At 40.4% G+C, this 17501-nt stretch overlaps 1 protein-coding gene and 1 non-coding gene across 3 annotated transcripts; one reads left to right on the top strand and one right to left on the bottom strand.

Moving 5' to 3' along the window:
- Positions 1-1411: 1411 nt before the first annotated feature.
- On the bottom strand, positions 1412-9055 carry pdap1a (pdgfa associated protein 1a). 2 transcript variants are annotated; one of them, XM_036960608.2, is made up of 6 exons: positions 8814-9055; positions 8097-8179; positions 3753-3830; positions 3433-3557; positions 3024-3175; positions 1412-2828 (listed from the first exon to the last, which is right to left on the bottom strand). In XM_036960608.2, the coding sequence occupies exons 1-6, from the start codon at positions 8824-8826 to the stop codon at positions 2800-2802; spliced, it is 480 nt and encodes a 159-aa protein (XP_036816503.1). In that variant the 5' UTR covers positions 8827-9055; the 3' UTR covers positions 1412-2799. The 2 variants fall into 2 exon arrangements, with proteins under 2 accessions (XP_036816503.1, XP_036816502.1); XM_036960607.2 differs by having other exon boundaries at positions 1412-2834; positions 8814-9008.
- A 7498-nt stretch (positions 9056-16553) lies between these two features.
- Positions 16554-16626, top strand: trnar-ccu (transfer RNA arginine (anticodon CCU)). Its single transcript has one exon. It is a non-coding gene; the product is annotated as a tRNA-Arg (tRNA).
- The last annotated feature ends 875 nt before the right edge of the window (positions 16627-17501 follow it).

The raw sequence follows: 17501 nt of genomic DNA, 5'->3' as shown, positions 1-17501 counted from the left end.
TGGTTGAGGTTGCACCATACATTCAGTAGTAGATTGTGGTAGTAAAAAGACACCTAACATTTTCTTTTTAAAATAATGACTGAATAGGGGCATCTTTGTCAACATCAAACCTTCCTGAAAACTTGAGGACATGCATGATACTTACATTACAGGAGAATCTGAATAGGTCTTTCTTTATGGTGATAGGTTAATACTGGGCCATCTGACATCTCCTGGATTCTGTTCTGTCTACACTTCTGTAAATGGAAGCAGTCTGTCCACAGCACACACCAGATCATGATGTGAGAAGAGGAAACATTATTGACATCTGGTTAGGACTTCTCATATTGAATCTAATAATGATGGTATGTGAGTGGCGATTTAACAGCCATCTATCCTAGCTATCCTTTTTTCATAGGCTTATATTATAGTTTGGACACACCACTGGATAAATACAGATTGCATGCAGTTCTAAACATTTCCAGTGTATCTACAATAGCAGTAAAGTTGCATGTGTGTGCAGATTGTCAGTTATGGTCTTTTCAAATACTGCAGCCTGGTGGCAACAGTGAAATTGCTAGTTATAGGTATGGGGTGAAGTGTTGAAAATGAATGAGCAACAATCTTCAGCCCATATACATACAATAATGTGTTGGACCTGTATGTATTATAGAGACCATCAGTGCTGTCACCCAAATCCACTACAGCAGGGGTGTCAAACTGGTTCCACGGAGGGCCTAATTAAGAGCTAGACAACCAGGTGTGGGGAGTTTCTTACTAATTAGTGACCTTAATTCATCAGTCAGGTATAAGTGAGGAACGAAAACCCGCAGCCACTAGGCTCTCTGTGGAATGAGTTTGACACCTGTGCACTACAGCAGGGTTTGCCAAACTCGGTCCTGGGGCCCCCCCTGGGTGCATGTTTTTGTCCTTGCAGCTGCCCACAGCTGAATAAAATAATCAAAGCTTGATGAGTTGATTATTTTTATCAGCTGTGTAGTGCTAGGGCAAAAATTAAAACGTGCACCCAGGGGGGGGGGGGGGGGCAGGACAGTTTGGGAAACCCTGCACTACAGTATCATAATCTTGTGTCATCACTCCTGTTCCACGACACCATAGAAGCCAAGCAGTGGAGTCAGTTTTTCACACCGTCTATCAGACCATTCACATCAGCATTTGAAGCAAAAGCAGATATTTTGTCTGAATAGCTTTGTGGGGTGCAAGGACAAACTTCTATACTATGGTGTACAGGCCTAAAAACAACCACCGTTAAATGTACATAGGCCTACAACTTCTGAAATTTCATATTTGATGTGGTATAGACCAGTGGTTCCCACCGTAATACAGTAAGTGAAAAGGGTTGGAAACCACAGGTCTAGACCATGGATGTATTGTGTAAGTCCATTCAAATCAAAACCAATTCAAATAGTTATTCATTCATCTAGTAATGTATTTATTTCTATACAACAGAATTCAAATAGACGAGTCAACCAATTATCCGACCAATCCTTTCAGTCCTGGAGAGTCCTTTTTATAAACATTAAAACACTTTGTATATACTGTATGTTTTCAAGAGAGAAATTAGTTTTCGCCACAACCTCCATTCAGAGAATATTGCTTTCCTGTTAAAGGCATATCAGGTTCCAACCATTGCACTACAGCATAGCACCGTCATAACTATCAGAGAGACAGACAGTGGGCGAGTTCCTCTGCCCAGGGGTTGCTGATGCCTGCCAGATCTTATAATGTCTGGATGTTATAGCAATCTGGTGCCTGACAGCAGTCCATGACGTGGCACGCAACCATTGGCTGATGCATGCAACGTCTGAGCAGGGGAACGCGACCATTGACTTGGTCCTGTGTTAACTGTTAAAGGGAACAAAATAATGGTCCCTTTCAAGAGAAAGCCTTAGTGACCCATAGTGCTGAGAAAGAGACATCCAGTAGGAGGCTATAGCGATGCTTTTTCAATTTTATTATTGTGAAATATCATTATGCCCCGTTTTATACCAATTTAACTTTTTTACTAGATGTTACACTGCCAGGTGGTTTAAAGAGAAATTAGAGCAAGGTGACAGCTCAAACAGCTGAACATGTCTGGGCAGAAAAACCAACACATCCAACAGAATAAAAGCTCCAGGAAATGAACAGCCTACAAGTAAGTGGCACAAAGGCTGATTGATTCCTTGACGTATGTTTTGTCAAACACTACTGCCTCTGGGACAGCTCTTTCCAACATCTTTCCTTTGCGGCCAAAGGCCTTTAAAATGGTCAGGTTGTGAATGAAGACACAGCCGGTAGAGACAAAGGCCAGAACAAGACAATAATAAAGAGTACATAGACTTCCTATATAAGATGGATCTGACTAGTGTTCCTCAATCCCAACCACCTCCTCTTGAATCACCTTAAAACAGGTTCGATGTAGGAGAAGGTATACAAATCCCTCATCATCCCAACATTTCCCATTCCTAAGTAAACAGTGTTAAAATGTAAAAATTAAAGAATGATCTCCAGCAGCTTTAGAATAAGAACACAGGGGAGGAGTGAAGACACTAGAACACCTGCAGTTGTAACCTCACAATTCAGAGAAACTAAACAGGCGTACCCAAAGTGCACCTCCACCCCCCCCCCCCCTTCCCGTGTCCTCCAAAAACGCCCCGCTCACACCCTTCCCTCATCGGAGATGAAGGGCAGGAGCCGAAGCACATGGTACCCCTGAGCCGACAACCCTCGTATTGGTCCCCTCCCTCCTACAATCTTCTCTCGTCTCTCCAGCCTCCCCAGAACGTTTGCCAGGCCAATTCCTCGGGAGACAGGGGACTAACGCTTAGACTTGGAGTCTTCAGCTTCTTTTTCTAGGAAATCGTCAGATAAAAGACACAGTTGGTTAGGCACTGAATTCAAAAGGAGTAACACTTAAACCAGTCTGTCTGAATTAACACAACAGTTCCTGTATGGCCGTCTCAGATTAGCATAGAGAAATACCAATACCTAGCGGACTTTACAGCACAAAGTACTAGCACAGTAGATGTGTAATCCCTCACCTTTTTTGAGGCCGTCCCTCTTCTTTTGTGCGTCCTCTCTCTGCTTCTTGATGATGGCCAGCCTGGCAAGGTCAGCCCGTGCCTGGTCCGTCTTCCCCTCCAGGTGCAGCTTCATGTAGCGCTCCTTTGCCTTCTGCTTCTCAATCTCCTCCCTGAGACAGAGCGTAACAAAATCCTGCTATCAAAAAGTCCAAGGTCTATTAACAACCCCACCACATTTGCTGTTATCATTTCCATCGGAATGTTAACTGGGCGTGCTGAGTGGAAATTAAATAAATCTTCTTGCCGACACCTACTCCCAAGACCTTCACTAACCCAAACGCTTCCAAGTCAAAATGGGTTATTTCTGAAATTACTACCTTTAGTCATTTAATTTTAGGCATAGGCCTGAGACTTGAAGGGCCCCCACCTCTCTCTGCGTGACAGCTCTTTGGGTGCGTTGACATCTAGCTCGGTCACCTTCTTACTTTTCTGCGATATGCGGTTGGGATTCTCAATCTCGATCAATCCCTCCACTCCACTCTTCTTCTTGTTCTGTAATAACAGAGAACGTCAAGACATTGAACAGAGTCAACATTGCTGCTCTGACTACAGTAGTGTTGGCAGATAACACTTTCAAAGTGAGTAGGAGAATCTTCACAAGTCTCTCAGTAAAACCCCGCATCAACACTTCTAATTCCTTGGCGGGAGGCCTAGAACTAGACATTAAAAAGGAGCGCCCTCACTCACAATGTCCTCCTCTTCACTGCTGCTGTCGTCAGATCCTGATGACTTCTCCTCCTCCTTCTCTACCCCGCCATTCGCCTCCTGTCACACACACACACCTATTAGATCATGTTAAAGCGATGATGTTGGTGTTTGAAATGCATTTCTCATACCTTGGAGTATATATATGTCAATGTTACCAGCCGAATTAGCTGGTGCAGGAAGTCAAGGAGCAGGGCTATAGCATTGTAAACACATTTTCAACCAACCTTTATTTGGCGATACCGCCTTCATTCTCGATTTGGAGGGCAGGGGGAACTCCAAAAACCAGAGAATAATTTTAAAACAAATGTTAAATCCACTTTTTGCACCGAGTGGAGAGTTCCCTTGCCATTTAGCTGATGGACATCTCCATTTCCCTACGTCATTGCTGGAACTAGTCATTTGTAAGTGCCGCGACCACATGTAGAAGAACATAACAGCGCAGCACACTGTGTGACCAAACAACACAAATATCTACACACATGCAGGAGGCATTTCTCACTCGGTACAAAAAGTGGATGAATGTCTTTGAATATTTCCTTGTTTTCAGAGTTTCACCTGCAACTAGAAAGTGCAGTTTAAGACACCAGCACCTTCCAAAATGTAAACCCAGGGGTCATATCTCTCCCTGCACTTGAAGCTAGAACCCTGTATAAAAATACATGGATCTGTCCAGTGGTATAAAGCACTTTAAAGTATTTTTTACTTAATTCCATATTTGGGGTATCTGTTTTTAAATAATCATTTTTGATTACTTTTACTTCACTACATTTCTAAAGAAAATATCATTTTTACTCCATACATTTTCCCTGACAGCGAAAAGTATTCATTACATTTTGGATGCTTAGCAGGACAAGAAAATGGTCCAATTCACAGACTTATCAAGAGAACATGCTACGTTTGTAAATTATGAGTGTTCCCCTGGCTATCTGTAAATGATACTTAAGTATATTTTAGCAATTACATTTACTTTTGATACTTCAGTATATTTGAAAACAAATACTTTTACTCAAGTAGTACGTTACTGGGTGACTTTCACTTGAGTAATTTTATATTAAGGCATCTTTACTTTTACTCAAGTATGACAAATAGGTACAGTTTCCACCACTGGATCTGTCTAGAGCAGAGATGGGGTAACTCAGTTGGGCTCTCAACTTACTTTTGAGAGTTAGAATAGCAGAATACATAAACTTAATTTGTCCTTTGGAAAAATAAGTCCCCCCCCCAACAAAAAAAATTCTGGTTTGTAACAATTTTTTTACATCATTGTATGATGCAAGGAACCAATTTACAAAATAAAATGCGTTACTCTTTTTTACTATAGAGAATCTGACAAAAATGTAGGCTACACTGTCTATTGTCTTCTTTGCATATTCAAGACTTTCTCAAAACACTGGCCCTTTAAGGATGTCCTGGAGGATGGTTGGCCACCATTTGTAGCCTATAAAATATACTGCAAAATTATATCCAAATACTACAAGTCCCGTGGTCCCTGGGATTACAAAAAAATATATCTACACAGTTCAAAACAGACTCTGGGACAGTTCTGGGTCGACATAATTCACACAACTACTGGACATATATATATATAAAATATTTTTAAAAAAGCAACGAGGCTGATGCAACATATCGTTTAGCTTAAAATGTTGATCATATGAAGAAATAAAACTATAAACTCAATGCACACACGGCTGTAAGCTACGTGCAAATATCCGGTGCGCAACGGGCACTGTCCTTCACTATCCGGTCTAGTGATTTGATCTGAACGAACTGTGCCTTGAGTCGTCAGAATCAACCCGTTAGACGTTAAATATCCTTCCTTCATTATATTTGTCAAAAATGACTGGCGTTTAGCCTATATTTATGTAATTAAAAGTTTCATTAAAGTTTGACCCCCCATATGTATCCAAACCAATGCTAACGAGGCTGTAGCCAACAGGGGTCGTGTTAACACAGAGAGAAAACAAAAGAGAAAAAGCACAAGAAATATCTTGCTGCATTTTGCAAACGCATATCTAAAATGCCTCCAATTGTAATTTCTTCTTGGCAGAAGACAAATTTTGTGCTTCAATTACACGTCACTGATGAGATTTCACAGGCATTCTATCAGCAGACAGCGCTCTGATGTATAGCTATATTTCTGTGCTACTTTTCTCAGGTAAAATGCAAGATTAACTTCAAGCAAAACATTAGTAAATGTAGCTGGCTACATTCTTTCCATGATAAACATTAGAAATGTGATGGCCATGCATCATTTTTGCAAAAAAAAAATCCTTCCCTTTTCATTGGCAGCTAATTTCCTGCTAGCCAAATAGCGTTGCACTTCGTTGTCATTGATAAAGATGAAGCTATTTTCTGCCAAGTGTGTTGCACTAATGTATTTTCTGTGAATGAAAACTATAGTTGAACACTAATGAAGTAAAAAAAAAAAAAAAAAAAAAAAAACACTACTTTGGATATAAAAAACAGGTTTAAAAATAGTTTATGGTCTGCGTTTTGAAAATGCAGATTTCTGAACGCAACCCCTGGAAAACATGCAAATCACCTACACTTTGACATGTAGGCTTTATTCATTCATGTACATAAAAAATAGATTTTAATATTATTCACATTTTGGGAAAGGCTAGGACTGCATGCACATTCATCTTCTGCACACCCTACCATTCCAGTGTTTAATTGCTATATTGTAATTACTTCGCCACCATGGCCTATTTATTGCCTTACCTCTCTTATCCTACCTCATTTGCACATGCTGTGTGTGTGTGTGTATATATATACACATACATATATATATATATATATATATATATATATATATATATATATATATATATATATATACATACATATATATATATATATATATATATATATATATATATATATATATATATATATACATATATATATATATATATATATATATATATATATATATATATATATATATATATATACATATATATATATATATATATATATATATACATATATATATATATATATATATATATATATATATATATATATACATATATACATATATACATATATACATATATATATATATATATATATATATATATATATATATATATATATATATATATATATATATTTTTTTTTACTGTATTATTGATTGTGTGTTTGTTTATTCCATGTGTAACTGTGTTGTATGTTTTTTTATTTCACCTTTATTTAACCAGGTAAGCAAGTTGAGAACATGTTCTCATTTACAATTGCGACCTGGCCAAGATAAAGCAAAGCAGTTCGACACACACAACAACACAGAGTAAAAACAAACATACAGTCAATAATACAGTAGAAAAATAAGTCTATATACAATGTGAGCAAATGAGGTGAGATAAGGGAGGTGGAGGTAAAGGCACAAAAAAAAAAAAAAAAGAGGCCATGGTGGTGAAGTAAATAGAATATAGCAAGTAAAACACTGGAATGGTAGATTTGCAGTGGCAGAATGTGCAAAGTAGAAATAAAAATAATGGGGAGCCAAATAAATAAATAAAATACAGTAGAGAAAGAGGTAGTTGTTTGGGCTAAATTATAGGTGGGCTATGTACAGGTGCAGTAATCTGTGAGCTGCTCTGACAGTTGGTGCTTAAAGCTAGTGAGGGAGATAAGTGTTTCCAGTTTCAGAGATTTTTGTAGTTCGTTCCAGTCATTGGCAGCAGAGAACTGGAAGGAGAGGCGGCCAAAGGAGGAATTGGCTTTGGGGGTGACCAGAGAGAAACACCTTCTGGAGCGCGTGCTACAGGTGGGTGCTGCTATGGTGACCAGCGAGCTGAGATAAGGGGGGACTTTACCTAGCAGGGTTTTGTAGATGACCTGGAGCCAGTGGGTTTGGCGACGAGTATGAAGCGAGGGCTAGCCAACGAGAGCGTACAGGGCGCAGTGATGGGTAGTATATGGGGCTTTGGTGACAAAACAGATGGCACTGTGATAGACTGCATCCAATTTATTGAGTAGGGTATTGGAGGCTATTTTGAAAATGACATCGTCGAAGTCGAGGATCAGCAGGATGGTCAGTTTTACAAGGGTATGTGTCGAATTGCTTTGCTTTATCTTGGCCAGGTCACAGTTGCAAATGAGAACTTGTTTTCAACTAGCCTACCTGGTTAAATAAAAATAAATAAAAATGTATGGATGTGGGTATTCAGACCTGCAAGCCACTGCGGCCTCTCATGCAGAGTTCAGATGTTTTGTAGAACCCACCCCCATCAAAGTTACCCATTACTGGTCTAGAGCTTTTGTTACTCACAAAGGTGCAAAAACTTGATATCCCCTCAGAGACATGGGTCCTTTACTCACCAGCTCTCTCTGTGCTTTCATCTGTCTGTCGATCTCTTCTGGATTGCTGAACTGCTTTCCCCGACCCTTGTGACCTTTTTTACCTTAAAACCCCAAATGAGAGAGCGCGTGGCATGTTGTAGAGATAACAGAAAACAAAGAGATGAGTCAGGCATGACGTTTGCTCACTGCGGCATGGTTAACTACAGATGTCAGTATCCAATCCATAAAAGTGATTTAACTTCTTCGCTGCCTGGATACATTTGTGGCATAACTCATTAGCCACATATCATTACTATCAGGGGGGACAGTAAATGCTTGCCAAGAAACATGATACTGACATGAACGTAAATGGAAGAAATCAACCGGGTGCACATGGTGCTAGCCAGATGAACAGTTTAGCTAACATTAGCTAGTGACAGTAGCCTAACAGCTAGCAAGCTAACAACTAACGTTACATAGTTAACGTTAGCGTACAGTGACTACAGTAGCTAGATGGCTATCTGGCAAATCAAGTTGCCAGGTGTCAATTTGCTTCTCTATGGCTAGTGGCTAGCAAGCGATGTCAGTTCTCACGAAACGGGGAACCTCAACAAAACATACATTTTGCCAGATCCTTCCAAGTCGCTAGCTAACGACAGTTAGCTATATTTATTTTAAGGTAATGTTCCGTTGTATGGCTAGCTAATGTTAGCTACATTTGGAACGTTAGCAAAAATAACGGCGTTTGATACTTACCGCCTCTTGGCATATTTGGTACAGGAACTTGAACAACTAACACAGAAAATCTATTTAAAAAATAAATAACTTCACTGTTTCCAGCAAAACAGTGTTTATTTTCCAAAGAAAAGGCCTTCACAAGAAAATACTTGTCTCCTGCTAGACAAATGCACAATACTTTACCCGCTTCAGAGCGACAAGAGTGAAAGGCTGTGATGATGCAATATTCAGCCAATCGCTAGACAGGAATTTTGACAGGCTTGTCAACAGACCATTCATATCACCAAAATACATGCAGAGTGAACGGAAAGTAAACATAGCCAATGAAAACACATATCTGTAAGTGCGTTGCTTTAGTAAGCACCGCCCTAATTATTTTAGGTGGCGGTCATTTTTGAATTAGAAAATATTGCACCTTACCAGCCAGCCAGAGCCAGGTGTCCAAATCACAAACGACTTAAAACGGTCCACTCACACAGTTGTAAAGAAGGCACGACAGAGCTTCTTCCCCCTCAGGAAGTGAAAAAGTTTGGCATGGGCCCTCAAATCCTCCAAAGTTATACAGCTGCACCAATGAGAGTATCTTGATTGACTGCGTCACTGCTTGGTTTGGCAACAGCACTGCCCAAGATCACATGGTGCATGGAGGGTGGTGGGGACAACCCAGTACATCACTGGGGCCGAACTCCCTGCCATCCAGGACCTCTATATAAGGAGGTGGGAAAGCAAGGCCCAGACAATTGTTAAATTCTCCAGCTATCCGAGCCATAGACTCTGCTTCTGCACAGCAAGCGGTACCGGTGCATCAAATCTGACACCAGGCACTGCATTCTGGTCTCAGAGCATTTCGTATGATTCTGTATGTAAATCGGAGACACTCCATTTAGTCATAGACTGTTCTTTCTGCTACTGCACAGCAAGTGGTACCGGAGCGCCAAGTCTAGGTCAAGAAGGCTTCTTAACATCTTCTACCCTCAAGCCATAACTCTTGAACAGTTAATCAAATGGCTAACCGGACTATTTCCATTTTCCCCACCCCAACCTAATTTTTATGCTGATGCCACTCTCTGTCTATTATCCATGCATAGTCACTTTACCTCTACCTACACGTACATATTACCTCAATTACCTCGACTAACCGGTGCCCCCGCACATTGACTCTGTACTGGAACCCCCTGTAAATAGCCTTGCTACTATTATTTTATTGTTGCTCCTTAATTATTTGTTATATTTCTAATTAAAATATATATATTCTTAAAAGTGCATTGTTGGTTAAGGGCTTGTAAGTAAGCATTTCACCTGTTGTTCACCTGCTGTATTCTGCGCATGAGACAAATAAAAACGTTTTTGATTTAGTATGATATGTTACGTTACATATGGTATGTATTAATTTGTGGATGTCCTTCACCCATTTCAGATGATATGTTACTAATTACAATTTGTACAATATGCCTATTTTTTTTAAAAAGTACAATATGTTACGAATTTGCAAAAATGTATGATATGTTACAAATTCTAGCCAGGTGGCTGGCTGGCTAACGTCAGCCAGGCTAGGGAGTTTTTCCTAGCCACCGTGCTTCTACACCTGCATTGCTTGCTGTTTGGGGTTTTAGGCTGGGTTTCTGTACAGCACTTTGAGATATCAGCTGATGTACGAAGGGCTATATAAATACATTTGATTTGATTTGACAGCATTTCTTCTGCATGCCAGTCCTGTAGGAAGTTCACGGCCCCCGCGCGCAGATTGGCAAGAACTAGGGCGTTTTTTTTATAAAAAAATAAACGGACTAGAGCTAAGCACAGGCACAATCTTAAGAGGGAAACCTGGTTCTGTCTGTTTTCAAACTGCCACTGGAGACAAATGAACCTTTCAGCAGGAAAATAACCTAAAACACAAGGCCAAATTATACACTGGAGTTGTTTACCAAGACATCATTGAATGTTCCTGAGTGTCCGAGTTAACAGTTTTGACTTAAATCTGCTTTGAAATCTAGCCAGACTTGAAAATGACTGTCTAACAATGATCAACAACCAACTTTACAGAACTAGAAGAATAAAAAAAAAAAGAATAATGTACAAATTGTACAATCCAGAACTCAATTTATCCAGAAATACTCAAAGCTGTAATGGCTGCCAAGGTGCTTCTAATATGTATTGATTCAGGGGTGTGAATACTTATGTAAATTAGATATTTCTGTATTTCATTTTCAATAAATTGGCAAACGTTTCAAAAAAATGTTTTCACTTTGTCATTATGGGGTATTGTGAATTCAGGTTGTAACACAACAAAATGTTGAATAAATCAAGGGGTATGAAAACTTTCTAAAGGCACTGTACCTCTATCACTCCAGTAACCCTGCATATTGTAAATATGGTATTGGAACTGAACCTGGAACCGCCCCTGTATATAGCTACTGACCCTGGAACTGACCCTGTATATAGCTACTGACCCTGGAACTGACCCTGTATTTCACTACTGACCCTGTATATAGCTACTGACCCTGGAACTGACCCTGTATTTCGCTACTGACCCTGTATTTCACTACTGACCCTGGAACTGGCCCTGTATTTCACTACTGACCCTGTATATAGCGTCTTACTTTCTCATCTTCTTATTTCTATTTAGTGTGTGTGCTTTTTCATACCTTATGTTTTTTTTTTAGTATTACATTGTTATTGACTCCTGCATTGTTGGGGTTAGAGCTGCAAAAAAGGCATTTCACTGTACTTGTGCATGTGGGGAGGAGTCAGGTTAAAGAAGTATTTTCAAACCTTGAGACAAATGAGACATGTATTGTGTACGTGTGCCCTTCAGAGGGTGAATGGGCAAAATAACAGATTTAAGTGCCTTTGAACATGGTATGCTAGTAGGTGCCAGGCGTACCGGTTTGAGTGCGTCAAGAACTGCAACGCTGCTGTGGTTTTCACGGTCAACAGTTTCCCGTGTGTATCAAGAATGGTTGACCACCCAAACGACATCCAGCCAACTTGACACAACTGTGGGAAGCATTGGAGTCAACATAGGCCAGCATCCCTGTGGAACGCTTGACACCTTGTAGAGTCCATGCCCCAATGAATTGAGGCTATTCCGACTGAAAAAGGGGTGCAACTCAATATTAGGAAGGTGTTCCAAATGTTTTGTCCACTCAGTGAAGATCAACAGCCCCCTGTTCAGGCATCCCCCTTAAGTCCAAAAGCTTATTTTCTATTCCATTCTTCTCCTTTCCTACTTTTGAAGGAAACATTTCTTTCAGCGCTGGTTCGTTCCCTTCTCCCGTTTCCTCCTCCTCTCCAGGTCTCATGAAAGCCCCACAGTTGAGCAGCAGTCCCCCATGATGAGAAAGGCTTCCCTTCAGCCATAGTGGTCTAGCAGAACCTGACCCAGGGGGGGCAGGACAGAGAGGAACACGGAGCATTAGTCATTGGGGGCCTGGAACGAAATCATTGTATACAGACTATGGGAAGTTACACGTTAGAGCTGGATAGAGAGAAGGATTAGTAGTGTGTATTGTGATATGTTGCAAGTACCTGAAAAGTAAAGCTGTTTAATGGCGGTGGTGATGGAAGCTCCCACCATGCCTGCTGATGCCAGCAAACCTCCGACCTGCATCACCGACCTGCTGTCAAACCTGTTGACCGTGATACTGGACACTGGGCCTGGGCAGAAGGCGTTCACAGACAAACAGGCCATGTGTATTTATTAATGAAATGATGCAGAACTACAAGAGACTCACATTTCTGTTTTGTTTCTCCCATTGAACGTTTATTTTTTACATCTGACAGCTTTGTTTCGTATACGATTCAAGCTCTCAGAGGCCCCTGTATCAACTCTATGATTGACCTCTGACCTGATCCATTGAGCATGGACAGCATGATGGAGGAGATTCAGGCCGTGTCGCTGTGGCCCACATCAAAGTCCCTCATCAGCTCCTTGAAGGAGACACTGACAGCTTTGGGGGAGGCGTAGGAGAACCCAGTGACGACGAAACAGATGAGTAGCCCCAGCCACCATCCAGCCCCAGCTTCCATCCAGCCCCAGGCAAAGTCTAGCCCCAGCCACCATCCAGCCACAGCAACCAACAGGGGTCCAGCCACCATCCAGCCCCAGCCAGCATCCAGCCACCATCAGGGGTCCAGCACTCATCCTCTTGGTTGTACTGACTCCCATTGTCCCTCAAGAGGATGGTCCTCTCTAGGAGGAGGGAGTGGGTCTGTAAGTTGGCCAAGAAGATGCATTTGTCAAACCCTCACAAACCGATCAATGATATATTTTGGAAGAAAGGTTCTGTGGCTCACACTGTACTGGTACAATGACTAATAATTCAAACATCACTCTTGGTCAATTCATTTCCATACTCGGTCAAAAGGTCTATGTGTTTTCCCACACACCGGTGTAGCCTGACCTGCAATGCTTACTCAATGTATGACTGACTGAGCCTTTGGATTATGATTGTCTTTACCGAATTTGTTTACACGGACTTGGCCAGTTTGTGAAAGCTATTGAGCCATAGAATTAAATACCTCTAATGACATTTGTCTGTGCAGTACAGCTTGCAGTCATATTCAGCATCTGGTGTAACAATAACCATCTAGCAATTACATTGTAATAACAACAATCATCTCACCTGTGACACAAAACCACAGGGAACTGAGAGAGAGGCAGTAATAATTCAAGATATAGTCCTGAAGACATGTTGGATGTGTGACCTCCACATCTAGAATATAGTCCCTGTCACTCCTGGGTTTCTGACAATTCTAAGGTCATGCTTAGCGTAACGCTGAATTAATCAGAAAATTCTGAAAGTGTTGTTCATTCTGGTGCCAAAGGTTTTCAAAACAATACTTGTATCAATACCGGCCACTATAAACACCAATACCGGCCACTATAAATCACCAATACTAACCACTATAAATCACCAATACCAGCCACTACCTCTTGAAAATACCACATCAGACGGTGGCATTAGCATGGGCAATTGCATACTTATACAGACATGTATGCAAACAAACAAAACATAGCTTTCTGAAATGTATCTAAAACCTTTTAATAAAGTAGAAAAAATCTGAAATCAAATATTAAAATACACTTAGCTGCCAAAACCAGAAATCATAGTATTCTAAAATAGGTCATCAGTGGCTTACAAAAGATAATGAATCATTTTTATAAAAGGACAGGACACATTTAAACTATCATAACTTCAATGATTTTTAATCCGTAGAAATTATAAATATATAATTTATACAGTACATGGGCTCCCGAGTGGTGCAGTGGTCTAGTAGGCCGACCACATCACTTGCAACCCGTTGCAAAATAAATTTAGAAATCTATGTTATTCAATTATTGCACCCACACTGCTCGCGACTGTCTGCGTTGCCAAGGGCCCTAAATAGAAGTCCTTTCTATTTCTGACGCAGATTGCACTGCAAATCCTGCCTCTCCCATCTTGTCATTGGTTTATAGAAGCAGGTACCCACGTGCCATCTCCTCATTGGTTATACCCACGTGGGTGATTGAAAGACGAACTGTGTTGCCGGTCGGTGTAGTAATACTATGAAAGTTTAGATGCCAATCTAAAAATCCTACAATGTGATTTTCTGGATTTTTTTCTCATTTTGTCTGTCATAGTTGAAGTGTACCTATGATGAAAATTACAGGCCTCTCATCTTTTTAAGTGGGAGAACTTGCACAATTGGTGGCTGACTAAATACTTTTTTGCCCCACTGTAAGTTCAAAGATGAAAAAGCCTGGAAGGAGGAGAGATGACTAGAAACGATTCAGTTGACCGTTTTATCTGTGGATTAATTGTCAGGTAAAATAACAACTCAATGCTTATATCCCAGGACAAATTAGCTAGCAACAGCAAGCTAGCTAAATAGGACAAATTAGCTAGCAAGTGCAAACTAGCTAAATTACCATAAATGTTTAATGCTTTTCGACCTGTTCCCAAATTAATATAATTGGTTCAGAGTTTGTGTTGATATTTTAACCTGCGTGTCGTGATCGCGTTTGGTGTAGGGGGACAAAATAAATTTATGCACGATGGCGCACGCACGCAGACGGTTTGGGTTCTGTGTCAGGCACTGCATCTCAGTGCTAGAGGCGTCACTACAGACCCTGGTTCGATTCCAGGCTGTATCACAACCGGCTGTGATTGGGAGTCCCATAGGGCGGCGCACAATTGGCCCAATGTCATCCGGGTTAGGGTTTGGCCGGGGTAGGCCTTCATTGTAAATAATAATTTGTTCTTAACTGACTTGCTTAGTTAAATAAAGGTTAACAAAATATATAAAGAATTTGTTCTTAACTGACTTTCCTGGTTAAATAAAGGTAAAATAAATCAAATACAATTAATTGGTCACTAACACTCACCATCCTTTATCTATTCCCTTCTTCATTTTCAGGTATCACTGGGAACCTGTCTGTAATTTTCTATTCATCACTTCTTCCTTCGACTGTGAATCTTCATCTTTTCCAGCTCCTTCTCCATCTGCAGTGGTTTCTGACAACTTAAGAAAAAGGGAATCAGTTACTTGCTCCAATAAATTATTAATAATGGCCTATAAAGGGAATCCCGTATTCAAGGTTAATTGTATGGCTTATACTGTATAAGCATTCTGTATTGTATGGCTTATACTGTATCTATGCAACTGTATTCAATGGGATGCTTCAAGCTGATGAGAATCTACCATGTCCAACAGGAGGTCAATCTTCAGCCTGAGTAGGTTGTTCTCCTTTTCAAGCTATAGGTTGCTATTTTTCAGTCTGCGCCTCCTTCCCAGATACATTCCCTTCAGACTGTTGAGGCGAGAAACAAAACAGCAAATGAAAAAGAAAACAAATAAAATGCAAATAGACTCAACAAATTAAGAGGGGGGATGTAGAAACTTCCTTCACATAAAAGACAACAGATGCACATTGTGCAGAATGTTTTTTGGGCGAGAGACATTTCCTCAACTCACCGTGTGCAGATTGAAGACAGAAACAGACTTGCGAGGGGTATTCTTTGGACAGAAGGTGTTGCCAAAAAGCAGCATCTTCGTCATCATATATTGTGAGACAAATATATACTGTGGAGGATTAATGTTAGATTGATAACTTCTTATTTTGCTGTTTTGGAAATAGTGGTCAAGTAACGTTAGCTACGTAGCTAGCTAAAGTTAGCATAGCATTGCAAACTAAGATTACCAACAGCAACAATATTACGCCACTATCTTCGTCGTTTATTTAATCATATATTAAAATAGCTAGCTAAATGACTGTACAACGCTTTTATTGATCTAGCTAATTCGTTATCTCTGGTTAGCAGAGGCTTCCCTTCTCTTTCTAGCCCAGCAAGCGGCTTTTTACAGACATGCAGGTTACTGCGCAAGTGCTACAGATCCATTTTGTCTAAACAGGTAATAATGGAAGAATTTACAAATGGAAACGCAGCATTTGAGTTGGATGATATCAAATCACTTTGCATTTTTATGAATGTTTACTGTAACTACATACCATTGGATTCTTTATAGTTGGACAAAGTGTACATTTCATCCTTGTAATAATGTAAACACTTGATAAATGCCCCCGCTGTTTAGTTTGAGTGGGATAAGCCATCAATGTAAACGCATCACCATGGTGATAGCGTCTCTTTGTTTACGGAATACTGTTTCCCGTGAAATATTTTTTTCAGTGTCATTACCTGTCACAGATTTATCGTCATATTGCCCCCGGATAATTAATGATATAATGGGCAGATGCCGTTCTATTCATAACAAGCCCCAGTGGCCTAATGGATAAGGCACTGGCCTCCTAAGCCAGGGATTGTGGGTTCGAGTCCCATCTGGGGTGAAATATTTTTGTCCATTAAATTGTTTATAAATAACAGTGTCAACAACTAAATGCAATGATGGATGATTTCACACAAACATTTGAATATATGTACATTATTTATCTTGTCTTAACATTTATACTGAACAAAAATATTAAAGCAACATGTTTTATTTTTTATTTTATTTCACCTTTATTTAACTAGGCAAGTCAGTTAAGAACAGATTCTTATTTTCAATGACGGCCTAGGAACAGTGCCCAACCTTCCGGTTACTAGTCATACACTCTAACCACTAGGCTACCCTGCCACCCCTGTCTCAAGTTTTGAGGGAGCATGCAATTGGCATGCTGACTGCAGGAAAGTCCACCAGAGCTGTTGGCAGAGCATTTAATGTTAATTTATCTCTACCATATCTCTATATCTACCATAAGCCACCTCCAACGTCATTTTAGAGAATCCAACCGGCATCACAACCGCAGACCACGTTTAACCATGCCAGCCCAGGACCTCCACATCTGGCTTCTTCCATTGCAGCATCGTCTGAGACCAGCCACCCAGACAGCTGATGAAACTGAGGAGTATTTCTGTCTGTAATAAAGCCCTTTTGTGGGGAAAAACTCATTCTGATTGGCTAGGCCTGGCTCCCCAGTGGGTTGGCCCCAAGTAGGTGGGTCTATGACCTCCCTGGCCCACCTATGGCTGCGCCCCTGCCCAGTCATGTGAAATCTATAGATTAGGCCCTAATTCATTTATTTTGTGTGACTCATTTCCTCATATGAACTGTAACTCAGTAAAATCATTGAAATTGTTGCATGTTGTGTTTATATACAGTGCATTCGGAAAGTATTCAGACCCCTTGACTTTTTCCACTTTGTTACCTTACAGCCTTATTCTA

The sequence above is a fragment of the Oncorhynchus mykiss genome, chromosome 23, assembly GCF_057628025.1.
Source record: "Oncorhynchus mykiss isolate SJ-2025 chromosome 23, ASM5762802v1, whole genome shotgun sequence".
Taxonomy (NCBI): domain Eukaryota; kingdom Metazoa; phylum Chordata; class Actinopteri; order Salmoniformes; family Salmonidae; genus Oncorhynchus; species Oncorhynchus mykiss.
The sequence above is the reverse complement of the archived record's forward strand: the minus strand, read 5'-3'. Positions and strand labels throughout refer to the sequence as shown.

What these genes read in the sequence shown, in the direction of transcription:
- pdap1a (XM_036960607.2), bottom strand. An exon ending in GCAGTGAAGAGGAGGACATT is followed by an intron (nt 3,558 to 3,752) that starts GTGAGTGAGGGC and finishes CTGTTATTACAG; the next exon opens with AACAAGAAGAAGAGTGGAGT. An exon ending in GAGGGACGGCCTCAAAAAAG is followed by an intron (nt 2,835 to 3,023) that starts GTGAGGGATTAC and finishes ACGATTTCCTAG; the next exon opens with AAAAAGAAGCTGAAGACTCC.